The 19,432-nt window shown below is 44.3% G+C and overlaps 1 protein-coding gene across 2 annotated transcripts in view; it reads left to right on the forward strand.

Moving 5' to 3' along the window:
* SH3PXD2A (SH3 and PX domains 2A) overlaps positions 1–19,432 on the forward strand; it is a 252,573-nt gene that overhangs the window by 101,376 nt on the left and 131,765 nt on the right. For both annotated transcript variants that reach the window (XM_035547572.2, XM_035547575.2), the window contains exon 5: positions 5,011–5,102. In XM_035547572.2, coding sequence (XP_035403465.1) covers positions 5,011–5,102 — 92 coding nt within the window. The remainder of the gene's footprint in view (positions 1–5,010; positions 5,103–19,432) is intronic.

The raw sequence follows: 19,432 nt of genomic DNA on the forward strand, positions 1-19,432 counted from the left end.
AGCAAGTTGCGTCAGTGCCAGGAAATATTGGTCATTCTTTTACTAAAGCTCACAGTTTGAGAGACCACACTTCAAAAAGGAAAAAACATAATTACCTCCCTCTTGGTCTCTCAGTCCAGCCTCTTTTTCAAGGTTTAATCCTTGAACTTGTCAAGACAGATGCACAGACGTTTCTGTCTCTCTCCGTCATACAACTAAGCTAGTGCGGAATTAAAATGGAATAGTAGTTAGTCCTATTCAAGAATGAAGGGGTTTAAGTGAAAAACTTTTGAACTTCATTTCTCATTTTTATCTACATTTCAGAATGCCGGTGTGTTTAGACCAGCTGCAGTCATGAGAGTTAATCATTTGCAGTGCCCCTCTCGGTACCTGGTATAGTGCCTTGCTTTCTGGTGCCTTACAGCCCTTTTATGTCAGAGGCTCTTCTATGTCCCAGTTACTTCCAAAATTACACCCTCTCTTCTTCCTCAGCTCTTTATTTATTCTTGCATCTCCCCACTTCTCTTGTCTGAGCCACCAGCACGCACTAGTCTCTGACCGTCACTGTTTGCCATCCAACCTCCACACTTCATTTCTTGGGGTTCAAGCTTGGGCTTACTTGAAGCTCTCAACAAAACAAATACAGAAAGGTGAAAGAACTTATTTCTCTGTTCTGAGAAGTGAACTATTGTAATTGCATCTTCCCTCTTGCTGAACTCGTGGCCATTCCCAAGCATCTGCCACAAATAATTATCGTTAATTAGAATGATAAGCAATTGAGAACGGGATCCTTAATACGAAAAGTCAGGGAGTCATAAGCATTCAGTAGTCAGCTGTCTCCGTGTATCTGTGAGCTGGGCTTAACCCCGCAGAACATTAGGGAAGCTACGTGTCTGAACTCCCTCAGCAGGCTGTGTGTGGGGAGAGATCACCCCACCCAAAGCTAGATGTCTACGATGGGGCAGATAAATCACCCCCTGAAGGTGCTGGTCTTCCACTAACGATTATACCAGTTACACCAGTCCCCAGTTTTAGATACGTAAAGTTCAGTGGGGTGAATATCTTTGTATGCATACACACACACACCTACACGTGCGCTGTATATCTCTATAGAGTCATGTCTGTGCATCTGGTTTCTTTATAAATGTATATGCATAAATGCAACATGCAGCATTCAAGGCACATTTACATACTGTGTGTTTTCTCACCTGTGCTCATGCATTTCGTGAAGCCGTCCACCTGTAATGTATTCCCTCCGAGCTGTTTGCTATCCGCGTAACCTTAAGCAGCCAACCCTGCCTGCAGCCGGTGCTGTGCTGTGCTTTGCATGCTGTGTGTGCGTGGCATGCAGCAGCCTGCCAGCAGCTGAGCAGGGTGAATTGGTCGTGCCTGATGCAGAGGGCTGATTGCTAACGCCCTGCCTGACGTGGAAGCTTTTCTAATAGCTTTTTGAATCATCCACTGCTCTGCGAGACTGTCTGAAACCTGTAATATAGAGAGACAGACATCATTACAGGCTGAAATAACACATAAAAGCCTATCTCCTAAAGAGTATTTGAGGTCTAGGCAGTGCACGTCCGCCTTCGCCTGCCGAACAAGGAAACTTGCTGTTACTGATAATCCTTAGCAGTGCTGCAAGGATGAATTCTTCTCACTAGCACTTTTTATCTTTCACCTTTCCTGTGCAAATTCCTTGCTGTTTCTGGAAGCTTGCTGTATGTAGCTGTGTGCATTTACCTCTGTTTTCCACGTCCCAGGAAGAATGTCACATCCCTATCCTTTTCCTCTTTTCGCTATCTGTTTTCCTCTTTCTCTTTTTCCTTCTTCCCTTGACCCCACAGTCTTGCCTTCAGCTTGCTGCAGCTCTGTCCTGAAGCCAGTTTGCTGGAACTGCCCAAACTTGTATTTTCCCCTTGCAGAGGAACAGTGGTGTTGCTCATCTCTTCAACTTTTTGTTCACTCTCTGAAATGGCTTTGCGCTTGGCTTGATCACAGGTGGATGTTGTGTGTTTGCTGAAGAGGTTTGTTTCTCAAAACAATATTGCTTCTCCCTGCCACTGTCCAAAACAGACCAACTCTAGTTGGTTTTACACTCTCATTTGCACTTTCTCGGCATTTCTTACTCTTTCTTAGGGTTTTGCTCTTTAAAAACAAATAAAAATTGATTGGCTGCAGACTTTACACCTGAGATCTCCCAAAAGCATGCAATGGCAAGTTATGATCAGGTGGTTTTCATTTCACCTCAGTGCACTGGGCTGAAAATTGCAGCACTCTGGGAGGTGATTCAGCAGTGGGAGGGCCAGCCCTGCCCTAGGGCCACCGTGTTGCTGGGGTGGGTGAGCAGGATGGCTGGGTTTGGAAACGGCCTCAGCTGTTTGATTTTTGACCTCTGCTACCTCCCTGGGAAAGCCAGGAGTCATGGAGGGGCTTTCCAGTTACCCCCCTCTGGCCTAGCAGGACCACAGTGCTCCCCTTAGTGCTCCTGGAGATTTCCAAACAGGGGACCACCAGTTCAAGGGGGGGCAGATTTCCTAAAGCTTCTGTTGATTTAGAAACCCAAATCTACACGGCAGCTTACCAAGCTCCTACGTCACTGAAAACCCACTAACCCACTGTGCTCCAATTCAGTATTGACATCTGCAGCCTGTTTTTTGGGACGGGCAAACACCTGCAACATGTAGGGAAGTGACAACTATTTGAGAAGGTGTCTGATGTGCAGGACCCCCTGCGATAGGTATAACTTGGGTATTTATGTTTCCCTAGTAATGATACGTATCATTTGCAGTGCTTGCTGTTGCCCCAATGACTGCACAAGATCAAGCCCTTAGAGATTTCAAAACACACTGTAGATATTAAATGTCTGAGCCTCATAACCTTTCAGCAGATTAGGTAAGTGTTATTGCTCAGCATTGTAAATGGGTAACAGAAGATAAATCCCCGCTGAATTTCATGGAAGGAGGTTAAGTAACCTGCCCAAACCGAGAAGGGTGTTAGTAATAGAGCCATCGCTAAATCTCAGCCCCCTTACACCGTTTGTTAGTGGCATTATTCCTCTATAAGTCTCTCCTGCTTGGGGTGCAGCTGAATAAAACACACTTTAATGTTTGTGTCCTTGTTGTGTCTTTGCTGGTGAGGCGTTTCTCTTTCTCTTTCAACATGCCATAATTGTTACTATTCCCGGGCAGCTACTGACTTCCAGTGTTAGTCTTCCTTTGCCAGCAGGATGCCTGTGTTTATACACACTGGGAATAAGGGCAGAGAGCTCACACCTTTGTTATGTTTTTAGGCAAGACAGCAAGACTGAGTGGATAGCAGTGCGAACTAAGGCGCCCTTCATTCAAAATAAACGACTTTAGTTTTCCATCTGTTATATTTCATCATGCATTAGTGCAGGAACCAGCAGTGCTCTGTAAGCATGCCACAGCACTTGGACCCTCCAGGTAGTGCCAAGCTTCTGCAGCTGATTCTGCTTCCTCGTTACAGGGTATTTTTTTTTCTGCTCAATAGCACAATTGCACATGACCAAAGGCCAGTGTCTCGTTCTTCACCGGCTTGCTGATACTAGATGAATTTTCCCTGCATTTTCATAACATCCCTCAGCCAAGAAAGGTGAGCTGGAGGTCTGGAAGCACTTGGCTTGCAATTTCAGACCATGTAAAAACAGGACCAGGTCACCTAATACCGGAGACCCACAGTTTCAGAGCAGGATTATATTTTTTTAAGCTATTTTCCTTGATGTCTCTAAGCAGGAGTGGTCTTGGGAACAGATTTCTTCGCTTCTTAAGCTTGGTTAAAATCGGACATGAGGTTGGTTAACAGACTGTCCTGTCCTGCCTTCATGCTTTGGCTGGGCCTTCTTGAGTGTCTGACCAAGATAAATCAGATATCTCATGGGTTAGTATAACCAGTTTGCCCTAATGCACCTTCATTTAGCTCTGGTGTAGTTTTTCATCCATCTTCCAAGATTGTTTGTCCTACTTTCACGTAGCAGATGAGCCAGACAATCTCATTTTGTCAAACAGGTTTACAGGACCTCTAAGAAGCTCGGTCTATATTTAACCCATGGCCTATTTTCAACGTAACTCAGCACAGGAGGAGGTTAACTCCAGCCTCTTCTCTCCTGCTGGCCACTTCTGGAATAAATCTGAGAATCATGACACCTAGAGCTGCTCTCCTGTCTCTTTGTGAGCAGCTATGTGGCTTCTTTTGGCACTGGCAGGCTCTAGAGCCTGAGCAACAAATTCATAGCATGTTTCTGCCTCGTGTGCTTGGCTCGCTTGTTTCCAACACACTGATACATAATGTGGTTCCCTCCCAGATTGCACTCAGTATTGCTGAGTGTGACAAACGCTGCATATCTGTACCTTGCAGAGCGTATGGGCATTGTTAGCCAGGATGCACTGCAGTGAAACCTTCTTTGTGCAGAAGTAGCCTTCATGCTTTATTTATTTATTATTTTTTTCAGACAATCAAATTCCTTTCCTCTCAAGTTTGGAGCAAATCATTGTGTTTTATTTGATGATTTTTTTTTAAGCAAACTCTGCCTTTTCTGTTGACAGAAAGCTTTATGGGGATCATTAATCCCTTGTATTAGTGGATGTTGAGTCTGCAGATTTTCACTGCTTGAATTTGTGTGCATTGACATAGAGCCTGTAAGCCCCAGCCTCGTTGTCTGAGGTTCTATGCAAACCTGTCACAGAACAGCCCTGCCACAGAGCACTTATCTTTTGAGTATAATGGTTTTGCGGATGTGGAACAAGTTCTGTTCTTGTACACATGGCAAAAAATAACATCGGCCAACTCTAGGTGCCATCACTTATGTAAATTCATCACGCCCTACTTGACATTTACATTCAAGACATGCTCTTGCCTTTCTTCTAAGTGAAGTAGCTGGGCACGATGCTTTCCTTTTCTATTTCCTTCCTCCTGCCAAGAATGTTTTGCCTCCTCTTGCTTAGTAGTTTAGATGTTTGAGAACATGTTTTTAACTTGATTTTTCTGAGTGTTTCTCCCTCTTGTTTTCCTTTGCAGGCACTGGTTCGGCTTCCTCCTCACATTTCACAGTGCGATGAAGTCTTCAGGTTCTTTGAGGCTCGCCCAGAAGACCTTAACCCTCCAAAAGAGTAAGTGCCTCAGGGATTTCCAATGGTGCTCAGTTCTTTTTGATTAGCTAGAGAGAAGCTGAAGGTCATTTGCTTTTATTGCTGCTGTAGGTGTGGGAACAGCTTCCAAGCACTGCCTTAGAAAATGACTGTCAATTACAGCAATCACATACAACCACATCAGGTGTGTGGAGGACAGAGGAGTCAAGCAACCCTCAGACACATTGTTCAGCCGTCCTCTGCCCACTTTTGCATTGTTTCTTGTTGATAGTTCTAATGAGGGAACCTCCCCTGGCTTGCGGGTTTTGCCTGATAATTATCACCAAAGACTCATTCAGTTCCCAAAAGCATTGGCTCAGCAGCAGGGGGAAATCCTGCCAGTAAGCACACCGCTAATAATTACCAGCTGCTTCTTTAAATGTACTCCTGCCCAGAGATACTTAGTTATCTGAAGGGAGCAAGATTGTGGTCCAGATCCAAAATCGTCTCTGGAGAGCCTATTCTTTCTAAGCAGGAAACTAAGAAAAGGCTGGGAAAAGAGTTTCCATTGAACACAAAACAGAATCTTAGCCTTTACCTTGAAATGGACAGGCTGATTCATGCTGATACTGTCAGGGTTTGGAGGACTAATTAATTGAGGGAAAGCGTTGGCAAGAGGGTATTTACAAGCAACTGTACTGCCTTCCCTAATATTTCCTTTTCTCCTGTATATGGATTAGGATATATTTTGTTGTGCTCCTCTAATATTTTGACTCGGTCCCATTGTGTTTTGTGCTGCTTTGTTGCATAATTTGAAACTTAATTGCAGGCTGTGTTTCCATACATTGGTTTCACCAATGTTAGCACAGCCCCTTGCTAATGAGAAATGGGTATAAAGCTTTTTGGAGGTTTTGGCCACTTCAGTGCATGCAGAACCTGTAGTTAGCAGAATTTGTATTGAATTCTGCTGTCTTTGGGTTAGACCTGTAACTCCAGTGCTCATGTGGAGGAGAGGACATTTACAGTTTGATTTCCCAAACTTTGTCTCATGCACGTATGTGGTTTTGTTTAATGCCACATGTTGGCATTTGTACTGAAGAAAGTACTGCCAGCACAGCTGAGAGCATTCTTTTTGTTTGTGAATGATAAAAGGAACAGCTTTAAAATCAAAGGTCTGAAAAAAGAGCTGTTCTTTTTAATTTTTTTCTAGCTAGGCTTACTTTAGAGAAATTTCTGGGGCGAGCAGATAAAGTGAAGTTGTATGTTCATTGCTAAACACCTACTGCAAACTTAGAAAGTATTGCAGCAGGATATGCCTACACTCTGGGACCTACTGACTGTCAGAGCTTCCATTTAAGGTTTGTAAGGTTTGCAAAGGTTGCTTGATCCCACAACACCCATCTCATGCAAGGAGACATCCGTATGTCCTGGGCAGCAACAGACCCCCAGAAGAAGAGTAAGATCTCCAGGGTTACAGTAGAGGTCACCTAGAGGAACCCAAATAGACCTCAGAAATCTGTATTAAATTCTTTTTAACACTCCTGCCTGCTTTCTGTGCTGATATAGGGCTTACAGAGTTAGGCCTGAGTAAAACGGTGTCAGGATTGGATCTCTGCAAGGCAGGGAATGGGGATCAAGGCCAACCCCCAGACTAGCTCTAGCCATGATGGCTTTCTTTCTTTTTTTCTTCCTATATGTTGTTGAGAGCCTTTTGCTGAGCACCCTGTTCAATAGCCTTGCAGCAATTTTCAAGTTACCCATTTGCTCCCCCCAGGAAAAACAAAATAGACTAAATTTTCTCAGCCCGAGCCTTGCATCTGATTCCAACCTAGTAATAAGTGTGATTTATTTCCCTGGAAAATGTAGAGCAATAACCTGATTAAATCTCACTTCACTAATGTCTGCAAGACATTAATCTAGCTGGGTTTAAACAAATCCTACCTCGTCTTCTGTAAGCAAACAGATCTTAGGGAAGGTGTCTAAGGTTTCTGTTGGGAGTGCTTCACAAAAGATGTATTGTTGAAACTGAAGATTAGTCTCTACAAAAAGATGATGTAAAAGCCAATGGAAACATCTTAGTGTTTTTCTTCTGTGAACTGAGAGGGGAGGGAAGAGGTATGGGGCTTGCTGGACCTCTGTGTAGGGTCCGGGAGAGGGACACCTCCAGGGAGATTCTCAGCCCAGCAGCCACTGCATGAAGGAGTGCGGTCAACCAAGAGAAATCCCTGCTTCATTCCTTCGGTTTCTCCTCTACCAAGCCCCTCCAGCTCTGCCTGAGCCCTGTGAAATCAGTCTGCCCTGGACCTCGTTCGCTGCCCCATTCATCTCACTGCGGGGAGCAAGGTAGCCTGGAGGCAGCATCTAGACTACTGTGATTATTTTATCTTTCTTCAGCTGCTTCTTTTAGCCCTCAGTGCAGCGATTGTTCGCGTAGTGATGAGTCAGCAGACACATGGCATTCAGCTGCCTGCGTTAAAGGAGAATAAATACCGTCAACTGAGGGACTCGGCCACCAAGGGATGTTTGTGCCGTCTTCACGTCTTCCCCTGGCTCACCATGAAATGGTCTTTAGTTTTGTGATCACCTGCTCTGGTTTTCTGCAGAACCTCAGCCTCCTAAAACAAAGCCTGACATGCAGTTCCGTTAGCTAATTTTCAGGAGTGTGACCTTAATCCCGTGGGCATTGGGGTTGATGAGCCTCGAGAGTCAATTGGGATATTGCATGTCAGCAGGTCAGGGATTGAGCATGTGCTTCCAGTCAGAAGAACATGGAAGCTTAAACTTCAAGGGAGGAGGCAAAACCCCCCTGGTTTACCTCACAGCTGGGATTGCTGAGAGGTCTCCATGCCCTTAGTTGCTGAGCCACGACTCACGATGATGCACGTACAATAACTTACGTGTTCCTGCAGTAATTCAGTCGTGAATTTGTGCCCTTCACTTCTGTTCCTGCTGTCCTGAAAGAAACTGTCATTTCCCTGTAGCGTCTGCAGCACTTTTACAAATGAGTTCCTAAGTTGTTCCTTATAACTCCTCGCCAGCCCTGCTGGTCCTCGCTGCTTCTGCGTTCGGTGCTGTCCGCGTTGCGCCTCGTTTGGCTTGCAGGCTGCTCCCTGCAGGGTCATTTCCTACTACTGCTGTGCTCCGACTTCCCACAGCGCTGAGCAGCAATCCAGCTATAATAAAAGATGGGGTTTCCCAACACTGTTAGGATGTAGCCAGTTTGTTCGGTTGGCTTTGCTGCTTAGGTTATCTCTTTCCTGTTCTGGTGATGATCCAGGCTTTCGAGCCCTGTGACAACAGGCAGAAGGTATGCCGTTCAACACCATTAAACCTCTTCCTTGTACAGCAGCTCGCAGGCAGATAGCCGGAGAGATGTCACAAGAGATCACAACGTATGACCCAGTTGATGGTCTGCTGAGTCTGCTCCTGCTGGTGAAGCTGGGCTGTGTCTACAGCGGTGCTACAGCTGGGTCAGGTAGCTCACACCAGCAGGTTCCCTTCATGCAGCATGGGGGAGACCATCGGAGGACACTAAATCCCTCTGGGAGATAGTCTGGGAGCTCTCTCAGACCATTTTCATGTGGTGAAAACCTGTCTTTTGTAAGGGAGCTGGCATGTGTTGGGAGCATGGATGTGCACAGCAGGGCTTGGAACTCAGGGCACCTGAAGGGTTTGCTGCTGCTGCTGCTCTTGCTCTGCTCCATGGATTAGGTGAAAACCTTGAACCATGATCTCTGGTACAGGAGGAGAAGTTTTCAAGTGCTTAGATTTGTGACATGGAAATTTAACATTTGAGCAAATGGCTGGGCTTGTGTCTTTTACCACGCTCATGTAAAGACCAGATCCTGTATTGCTACAGGAAAAGTTATCGTAAAGTAAGAAGAAAGTGGAAAGTGTTTTTTATTTTTTATTTTTCCAGTATTCTACATTAAAACACCATGTCACTGAAAGCCATTCATTTACTGGACACTTCTGTTAATAATTATAATTACTAATAACTAAGCCAGAGGTGGATTAATTTCAGACTTCTACTGGGGATTTGGATTCAAGGCTGAGGTCAGGCCAGGGCTCACAGTCAACAAACAAAATCTCAGAAACCATTTTTTAAATTATTCTTTTTTACTAAAAATAACATAAATACCCGAAGAGTAGTATTAATCAAATAGACATAGCATATGGTTTACTGCTCTTAGGGTATTTTTGCTGTTTGGTTCAAAATATCAGAGCCCGGCTGTCCGTATGAGAGTTCACTTTTCCTTTCTGGGTCTTCATCCAGTATCAAAAGCAGACCAAGATCCAAAGGCTTAGTTCCCCAGTACTCCCTCTGCAGAAATTCATGCAGGCTCAAAAGAGTTTTTTTTAAAACCACCAATAGTAATATTAACAACTGAATTTAAAGCAGTGTTTATTATCTGAGAATATTTTCCTGTAAGAATCATAAAGTGATTTTCAAACAATATGCAAACCCAGGCAAACTAGGGAACTTCTTAAGTATACAACATATTATTATGAGGGTTGATGCAGAGAATGCATGTAATGATGATGGTCCCTTTACTGAAGTACAGAAATGCTTTATTGTGGTCTGTAGCCATGGGCCTTACTGTTTGATGTCCATCATATAAATAAATACTGGTATAACATTCAGATACCCAGATGCTAGGCAGTAACTTGGAAATGCAAGCTGGATTCTCCTTTTATTCTTCACATATTACAAACTTCTGGTAAGGACTCTGGAAGGAAATTGCCAGGGTAATACATTTACCAAGTTTTAGTTTGTAAGGCTACTAGTGCTAAAGCACAGTTCCCTGACAGACTATTTTCTACCCATTATTTCATTATTTTGATTGTGTTTATGGACGACTATTCCTGTTTCGTAAATGTCCTCTGATCTGCCCTGTAATAACTATTGATAGAGGAGGCAGGTTTTTCACCTGGGGAATATCTATTCTGATTTCTTTGCAATTGATCATTCTTACAGGGCTCACAGTAAAGATAATTTTCACATCAGTTAGGAATGTAGTCAGCACCGCTTTATGACAGTCAGTATTACAGTGCGCACTTGGCGATGGTACTGTGACTGCTCATTGAACGCATTTTGTTAGGAAAATTCATTCCACTTGAGAGATGCAGAATGGAAATTAATTTTCCTAAGAAATGCAAAATCAGAACATGATGGAAGTAGTACTTTGATATGATTTATCATCTGGGAAGTAAATCATATTACACAGAACAGGAAAAAAGATTTAAAAAAATATCTGATATTTTTCTGAGAACGGTTTACGTGAAGATAAGGCAGTTAAGACCCATTGTTCTGAAGGGAAGAAAAGTTTCGCATTTTCAAAAACGACTTAATCACCTTCACTGAGATTTAAGTAGCTAAGGATGTAATAACCTGTTTGGCTGAGTTTGCCAAGAGCCTTGCTGGCTACTCCCAATCAGTCGTCCGGCTCTCACTGATTTCAGTAGGAACGAGGTGCCAGAGCTCTTTGAGTATCATTTTAGTAGAGCACCTGTGTTTACTTTTTCAAAGGTGCTTGTTTTAGAGTTGTGTTTATCTCAAAATATTTGGCCTCAGCCCCTAAATTTGTTGTGAAAATGTTTCTTGGGTTTCTAAGTCACAGAAGTGCTCTACAATATGCTGCCCATAGCGTGGGATTGTAAAAGTCTGGGGTTGAGAGGGGAGGCAGTCTGGTGCCCCAGAAACGCCGGAGTGAAGTGTGGCTGATTCCTGGCATGTCTCTCTGTCCTGGGGAGCAGGAGCTCCTGCTCTGCGACCCAGTTATTGTCAGATGCCCAGAGAGTGCACACTGCCTTTCATGCTGCCTGCTTCCAGGGTCTTAGAGAAGGTCCCACTTGGAGATTGCTGTCTCAAATAAACTACGCCAACGCAGGGATGGAGTAGTCTCTAGGTACGGAAGACGAAACAAAACAAAACAAAAATCAAAAAACTAACAGATGCATTACACATCCTCTTTCACATGGGAAATTCCCCTTTTGTTGACAACATATGAGTGATTTAGGCTGGAATTTCAAATGGAGGGTATTGAAATTTGCTACTGGCAGCAGTGTCAATGATACCAGCAAATAATGCAGCCTCTCTGAGACGTGATTTGAATCTTTTTGCTACCTGGCCAAAAAATGAAAAGAGAGGTTACATGTAGATAAATATCAAACAATAAACCTGGGGGAAAGCATAATGCATGTTAAATGAAATAGATTCAGCAACCACAAAAAAAAAAAGATGTAGAAGAATGGTAGTTGGAATAGCATACGTTATTGCTGTTACTGTACAGCAAGAATTTTATTCCTTGCCATGAATATCACACTTGGATTTGCTCATGCTTTGTAGATCTGACTGTGAAAGGACACAGGGCTGAGAGGAGCAAAGACAGATTAATGCACTAACACTTGGCAGTGGTGGCCAAGCGGACATAAATAGCTTTTGCCTGGATTGGTTATGACCACGCTGCAGGGTTTAAAAGTGGCGTGCTGTCATGGGCACGGGATGGATTTAGAATAACCAGACTTACTCTGGATGCTTCAGAATGCGACTGAGGTGGGAGTGTTGCCACCAGGCTCCTACTTGACTGGTGGTACCGGGAACTGGCTTGCTGGGATCAAGAACAGCAGTAGTGTCAGGATTAGCAAAGGTTTACAGGTTATCAACACAAAATAGAGACTTTTTTTTCCTTTCTCTATAAAATTGTTGGGACTGAGGAGGTATTTCGGAAAGCAGACATTGCCTTTAGAAAAACTAAATGCCAGGCCTGTTGGCTCGAGTGCCTTTTTCCTGTCCGGTAATTTTTCCTCATATCCTAAAGGAACAATCACTGCTGACAATTTGCCAATGCCTATTTTGTAGATTAGAAAGTAGTAGTTTACTTATTAACTTAACCCATTAAATTCCTTCTGTCCAGAGAAATGAAGTTCAGTGGTTAATTACGGGGGTTTGGAAGTCTGCTCCTTTTTGTCTCATTTATTTATTTGGTGACATTGGAAAGGCCTCTTACGTCTCCTGGCTGTATCTACAGCATGATTGCAGATGTACACTTTCAGAGAATTTGCTAAGAGGATTTGATTCTGGTAAATAAACCCTGTTCCTCCTGCAGTATAATTCTAGACATGATCAGTTACAAAAATATTTTGATTTTAGACCATTTGGAAGAAACATTACTTCCAAAACCTGTCAGGAAAGCCTGTTCTGCTGGTGCTTCTATGTTCAAAACCAGTTAGGGAGGCAAAAGAAGAAATTTATTCATCTGGCAATGAAGAATGAAGCAGGATTGGAGCAGAAGCAAAGTAAGTGGTTTCAGAGGTTATCAAGCTCATTGTGAGGAAATTTGGACTCCCGTTATCCTTGGGCCCTCACTTCTGGAAATGTTTGACTCAGTGAAACAAGATCTTCTGAAAGCATTTGTTTGAAGGCTGGCGACGCTTGGTTTGACACCCCAGAATAGGGGCAGCCCCTAGGCCTGAATTGTCAATGTTGATAAGCCCATGAGAGATGTTTAGGTCCATGCAGGAGAGAAGCATCTGGTGCTGCTGTGCTTTGGGGATGGGCCTAGAACTGAGGAGAGGAAGAGGGATGGGTACTTCCTTGTCTTATCTCCGTTTATTGTTCCTCAGGGAGCCCCTGCTAGCAGGTTAATTGCACACACTGGGGTATCTGTCACCGTTGACTCATGACCTGCCAGGCAGGAGGAGATGGGGTGGGGATTTCTTTCCACTAACATAACAGAATTGAATATAGCTGATCTTGTTCTCTGTGTGTCACGTCTCTAAAATACGAGAATAGACAGCTTGTGTTATAAATGTAATTATAGAATGGAGAAGAATCCAGCTTGTCATTGCCCTGTCTATATTTAATATCGTTGGACTATTGTTTAATGAAGATCTTTTTCCACTCCGAGGAGGAGAGCAGTAGGGACAGACGTGCTCAATGGGGTGTTTGCTGCCAGGGTGATGAATTATCCCCCAGTGGCGCCTGGGGTCGGATGAGACTTTTCACTGCTTTGCGCTTCCTATTGTTGATTGCTGTGTAATTTTGACACTGCTTATCTGGAGACTCCCTTTATTTTCAACACTGTTGCAAATGAGTAGCCTCACAGGTTATAAAAAGTGTTTTTCTCTTGCACACGTGCCTAGTGTAACCATATATGCAATTCTGAACTGGCTGGGGGCGATGTAAGACATTTCACTAAATTTGATAGGGCTTTATCAGGCCGTGCACTCTGTGCTATATATAACAAGGGAAGGTGTTGCTTAAAATGTTTCATAATGCTGTGTAATACAGGGCGGATGGATGTGACATTTCAAATTTATTTAAGGTGGAGCATATCAAGTAGAGGTGACGTTCCTTGGTAAGCAGGACTTTAAACTCTGAGAGTCTCTGGTACTGCCCTTAGCATCCAGCAGTTGCCATTGAAGAGAGAGGAAGAAACATTAGGAATCAGAGTGCGCAGAGAGAGAGGTAAAGCCAGGCAGGTCTCTCTGGAGAGCCCCTTCCTCGTGCTTTGAGGTAGCAGTAGACCTAGGCTTGCTTTCTGGCTTAGCCGTATCATAACAGCTTGTTAGACAGTTCTTGTGCACCGTGCTTCACCCATTCACCCCTTGCCACCAGAAGAATCTGAGCTGGAAGTCCGTTTAGTTGCATAGACAGGTGCTGGCGTATCACGTCCACAGAGTTTTGCATTCGGCTGTCAATGCTGTTGCTGTTTAAAATCTTGTTTGTAGCAAGCCTGGAAAGCAAAGACATTTCTGGCAGTAGGGAACCCTGCCCTGGAGAGCTGCATGCATCCCAGATGATCTGATTTGCCCTGTCCTTCTGTCTCTTGAGGTGATGGAGTTCCTTCATTAGGCCTGAGTTTGCGTAAAAAATACCAGACCTCAAGTGGCTGTGGCTGGAGGAGACACGATGATCTATCGGTAGATTCATTTCCACCCTTTCCATCTTCTTGACTTGTCTGCAGCTGACTGTCTTTCAGGCGTGCTGTTCCCAGAAACACAAGCAGAGGATCAAATAACAACATGTTTTGACTCCAAACTCCGGAGTGACTTATCATGTTATCAAAGCCTTTGATTTAATTGAAATTTCACAGATAACCCTGTACTTGCTTTTAAGTGTAGACTCGAGAGCCAGTGGGAATTCAATTAAAAGCCTCCCCCCACCCCTTTTAATGCTTGCATTTTTGTTTAGGAGGTTTATGGAAGGGATTTGCTACTGCTTATCTCCAGCGAGAGCAGCGTATCTGGGTTCAAAGATGCCCTTTGTGTTTGAGCAACCTTCTTTTTCCAGTTACACCCGAGTTTGATTGGAACGACCCTGCTGACAGTAATGGGCTATTTGAGATTTACACTGATGTAAGGATTGCAGATTTTTTTTTGTGTGTGTTAAAAGTAGAATTCTTCCCGTCTTCCCATTCACAGCTCTTAAAACAATTGGCCTAAGCTAGGAAAGATGTTCGTTTAAACAGCCCTCAGATATATTCTGAATAGAGGATTGACTGTGGCTTTGCAATACTTTAGCCTAATCTAATAAATGCTGGTTATTTGCTGGATTCTTGCAAGCTGTATTTGCTTCCCAGCTCCAAGAAGTTTTAATAGCCACTCCAGTAATGCTGACTGCAATGCACTGTGGTGAACCTCAGAACATTGTATATGTCTGATTACATTTGCTTTCAATTACAGTCTTGTGGGCTTGAAAAATCAGAGCAGTTCAGGCTCATTTGGGAACCACCGCAAAAAATCACTAGTAACCTGAGATACCTAGTGCTTGAGAATATAAAAGAAGATGTTGGATGCTGGGGGCCAAAATATCTGTATTTCACTTTATGAGAGGAGACCCAGTGCAACAACTGCGGGGTCAGGGCGGCAGGGCTGAAGGGGCACCGTATCTAACAGATAAACCTTTTCCTTTCCCATCCAAGTGTGCTGGGAATGAAGTGTGAATGACTTTTACCAGAGACAGAGTTTGCTGGAGACTTGAATCTGTTGAGGTTCACTGGTGAATTAGCAGTGTTGCCATCTCTGTTGCTCCCCATTGGTTAGGTTGCTCGGTCATTTTTCTACGAGCAGATCCTCACCAGCGTTGTCCTCTCTTGCTAGGGTACTTGATTCAAGTTTGTGAGGAAGTTAAGATGAAATTAGTCTCATTTTCATCAGGATGCAGGATTTATGGAGATGTTGATTATTCTCTAAATCTGGCTGAAAGTGGAGTTTTCATTAAAGTGCTTTACTAAAAATGATTCTCCGGGTTCCTGTTGAAATGCGGTCCCAAAATTCGGATAATTTTCATCAGCTCTGCTGAGCAGCAGGATGGCTGGAGAGTGGACAGACGTGTACGGAGGCGTGTGCCAGCAGGCTTTGCAGGTGACCCCTTCTGCAGCAGCGTTCAGGTCGCTGGGTGGGGTCCCAGCATGGCTGGGGCCGGACCTGCTGCACATGGTGCTGCGGTGTCCCCCCTGCCTGCTCTTCCATTGAGCAGCTCTGGGACAGCATCCGTCACGTGGCAGATCCCTTCCTCCCCTCCCCACATCTGGCGAGCAACAAAGGGCTCGTGGGTGCATTAATGAGCAACCCCGGGTGCAAAGCTCACGTAGGGCATTGTGAATATTTGCTTAATAGAAGGGCAGGGAGGATTTCACAGTGAAAAAGACCGGGCACAGCACTGGCACCAGGGATGGCACAGTGAAATTTTCACCCCAGGTGTGAATGATTTCAGATATTCTGAATTTAGGAACAGAAAGCGGGCTGTAGGGCTGTCACCAACCCCCTGAAGACAGGGGTAGCCACAAGGTAGGTATCCATCTACAGCAACAGGGGGAGCTTTTACTCTGTATCGGGGATCAGTACACAGCACCAGTGGTTTGCATTGCTTTTTATGGGACAGACTTTTTAGCAACATATCTCCCAAATTTGGGGAGGCATGTGGGTAGCGAAACCGAGGGCTTTCCTTTCTGCTGTCCCAATAATAAGGTTCTTCTTGTACCTAACCTCTGCTGTCCCCCTAGCCAGTAACGTGGGTGCTGGGCATCCTGCTGTGCCTGGGTTAATTCCTCACCTCAACACACATCTTTATAAAGAAGCAAGGGGCCGGGGGCAGCTAGGGAAAGCTGCAAGAGTCGTTCACATCCCTGCGAGCAGCTTTAAACTCTTCCAGCGAGAGGTCAGTAGAAAAGTATCTTATTGTTTCCCAGGCCGCCTCAATGCACAAAGCCCGGCTCTGTTGGACGTGCGCTAACAACGTTAGTCATGTTCGTGATGCATCAGTGTCATCCCCTGGGGGGAGGAGGAACCCCCGGCGGCTGAACTGCACAGGCCACACCAGCTAATGAGCTGCTCTTCTTGCCAGGCCTGACAAATAAGCTTCTGTTGATCGTCACTGCTATCGTTTTGGTGCTCATCTGTATCTGCCGTGCGTGTGCTGGGGAGGGGGGTGTTCCGCAGCTGCTCGGCTGAAGGCTGGCAGGCTGCCCCGCTCTGGAGCGGGCTCTCGAGGTGAGCTGGGGCTTGAAGCAGAGGCAGGCGTTCAGCAGCCGAGGAGAAAGCCTTGAAGCCCTTCAATAAAGCAGTATGTCGGAGCGAGCGGTTGCAAGAAGTAGGAGTTCTGCAGAGGACGGGAGATAAAAGGAGGCTTTCAGGCAGGAGAGAGGATTCCTGCCTCTTCCAGATGTAGCATTTGCATTTGGAGAAGGAGAACTGCCAAAAGGCCAGGCTGATGAAGGATGCTTTGTGATGCTTCCAGCATATGAAACATGCAATACTTGGAAATGTAGGTGCTTTCGGATTATTCGGCACAGGATGGAACAAGCATTGTAAAATGAATCCTTGCCCCCTCTCCTTTTGGAAAGCTGCTCTCCAGTGCATTATGTCATTGCTACCTTTTTTCTTCCTTTTTTATCTGCTTTCTCTTAAGGCTTTTGTTACACACCCTTGCCTCGATCACTCAGCATCCTCATAAATTAGGAATTTTTGGCTGTGCAGATTAATGACAAGTGTTTTTTATTTATTTTTTTTGTTGACAGGCATATAAACTACTGAGCCCTGGTTTACTGCCCAATAAGTCCTGGTCCCTGGCAGGATAAATAATGTTTGTGAGAGAAGATTGAATTAATATCAGTGAGCAGAGAATTTCGGGCTTTAGCAAACAAATGTTGCTTTCTAACATGATCTTATCTGTCCTAATATGCGCTCAGAAAATCTCCAGTCTTATTTCCATTTCAGACATCCCAAAATAAATAATTTAACAGCTTGGGGCTGTAAGGGTCCTTTGCAAGTTCCCTGAAGAAGTTTAGCCAGTGATGTCTACTGCTTCTTTTAAGGCTTTATTCTTGAAACACCAAAGCAAATTCCAGATTTTGAAAGAAGTAGGACACAGCCCTACAGAGACACATGTCAAAAACATTTCACCTCCAGAGTAACGCAGCTAGATAACATTAAACTTGCTGTCATCCTCATCCAGAGAGCAGCCCTGCTCCTCCAAACATTTATCCACGTGCATAGTTTTGTACACAGTGAAAAACTGTGTTGAATTCAACAGGAGTACACGTGCACCCGAAGTTATTTGTGTGTTTGTGTATTCATCTGTATGTTTGTTTGATGGGAGTGAGAAATTCTGGAGAGGGCTGGGATATAAAGGAGGTTCATTCTTCAGTACCCCCCTCTGCAAATAACGGTAACTCTTCTCTCCTCTCTTGCCTGGGGATTGATGTGTGTGAGTACACACACATGGGCTTGGGAGCCATCACAACAAATTTAACTTGAATTAAGTCACCACTTTCCAAGGGATGAGGGTAGGTAACACCTATTCTTGGAAGCACCAAAACACAGAAAAAACAGCACAGAAGCTCAACTGTCCCAAACATTTGTAGGTTTTGTGTAGCAGACAACTGGTGTGCACAATAAATGCTCTCTTTATAAGAATCTCTTTTTACTAATATTTCATAAAGAAAACCAAAAAGGTCTTGAAAGCAATTAGGTATGTATTTGTATCTGTATCTTTGAAATGACCTTTTAATTGTGTAGCTGTAAAATCAAGGGAGCACCAATACAGTCTCTTTGTGACCTTTTCCCGTAAGAAGGCTCTGCAGAGTACCTTTCTGTGGCGGTATTTGCTGCTAGATGCCATCGGGTGCTATTTTCACTGTGGTTCATTTGCTTCAGCCTGTGCTTGCTCCATGTTCAGGGGGAATTCAGCAGTCAGACAGGTCTGTGCTTTAGAGGCTGCAGAAGGAAAGATGAAGCAGCCCCTGCTGGGTGAAAGAGTTTCTAGAGGTTCTGAGATGAAGGGAAACCAGAATTATCTTCACTTTATGTATGCTTACCTCTTTTATGTATATATATATATACACACACGCACACACTTATCCCTGTCTCAGCCACCAGTATTCACTTACTGGCATGGGGAAAAATCCCTGGGCTGCCCACTCATGTCTATAGGGCTTGGCAGTTCTCTATCTGGTATAAAGGACTTTAGTCCTAAGGTGTCTAGTTTGTGTTGTAGGCAAATGATTTATTCTCTCCTATTTTACATACATAGTTAAGTCTTACTTTACCAGACTTTTAAAAAATTGTACTTTGTTCCTATTTCTTGCTTTCTTTTTGCTTTCTTACCATCCCTGACTGCATCAGCTTCTCCGTCTCATACTGACATATCTTTTTTTTATGCTGTTTTTAACTATCCCTGTTGGTTTTTTTTTTCATTCTCCTTACATCCCTTGGATATTGTTTTCTTCCCTCTCAATGCATTCTGCCCTGCTTCTGTCAGAATTTTTATACTCATTTCTGGTTCTCTATATGCTGGTTGTATTTGCTGCCTAATGTATTTCTTCCATTGCTTTCTCTCTACCATATCTTTTCATACCCAAACCTGTATAATATATAGTAGAGGAAAGAAAGGAGTGTCCTGGACACAGAAAAGATCCTGAGGCTGAGGGTAAGTGTGTCCTTGCTGATTTGCAGAAGTCACCTGAATGCTGAATTTACTGCTAACATAGACTACAGCCACACCAAGCCAGCCTGGGGTCATACCAGAAACTGGGGGTAAACCCTGTGCCAGCCATGCATCGCAGTCAGGACGTGGGTCTACCTCGTCTGTGCTAGTGGCTCCGGTAACTGCCCCCAGCAATACGGGGAGACTTGCGCTTTCATCCCACTGCAGGCAGCTTCTTTTGGGAGAAGTGATGGAGACCTAATTTGGGGGAAATAAAATCATCAAGGTCCCACACCGGTTTGTAGCCTGTAATTTTTGCAGAAGTTGTCTCTGCGGTCTGCCAAACAGAAATTCGTCATATCTGGCCTGAAGTTACTGGGTAATTAATCATCCACGGTGGATAAGGCGGGCTGGATTTTCAGTCTGCAGGCATGGACTGCTA

This window comes from Cygnus atratus, chromosome 7, assembly GCF_013377495.2.
Source record: "Cygnus atratus isolate AKBS03 ecotype Queensland, Australia chromosome 7, CAtr_DNAZoo_HiC_assembly, whole genome shotgun sequence".
NCBI classification, from domain to species: Eukaryota; Metazoa; Chordata; class Aves; order Anseriformes; family Anatidae; genus Cygnus; species Cygnus atratus.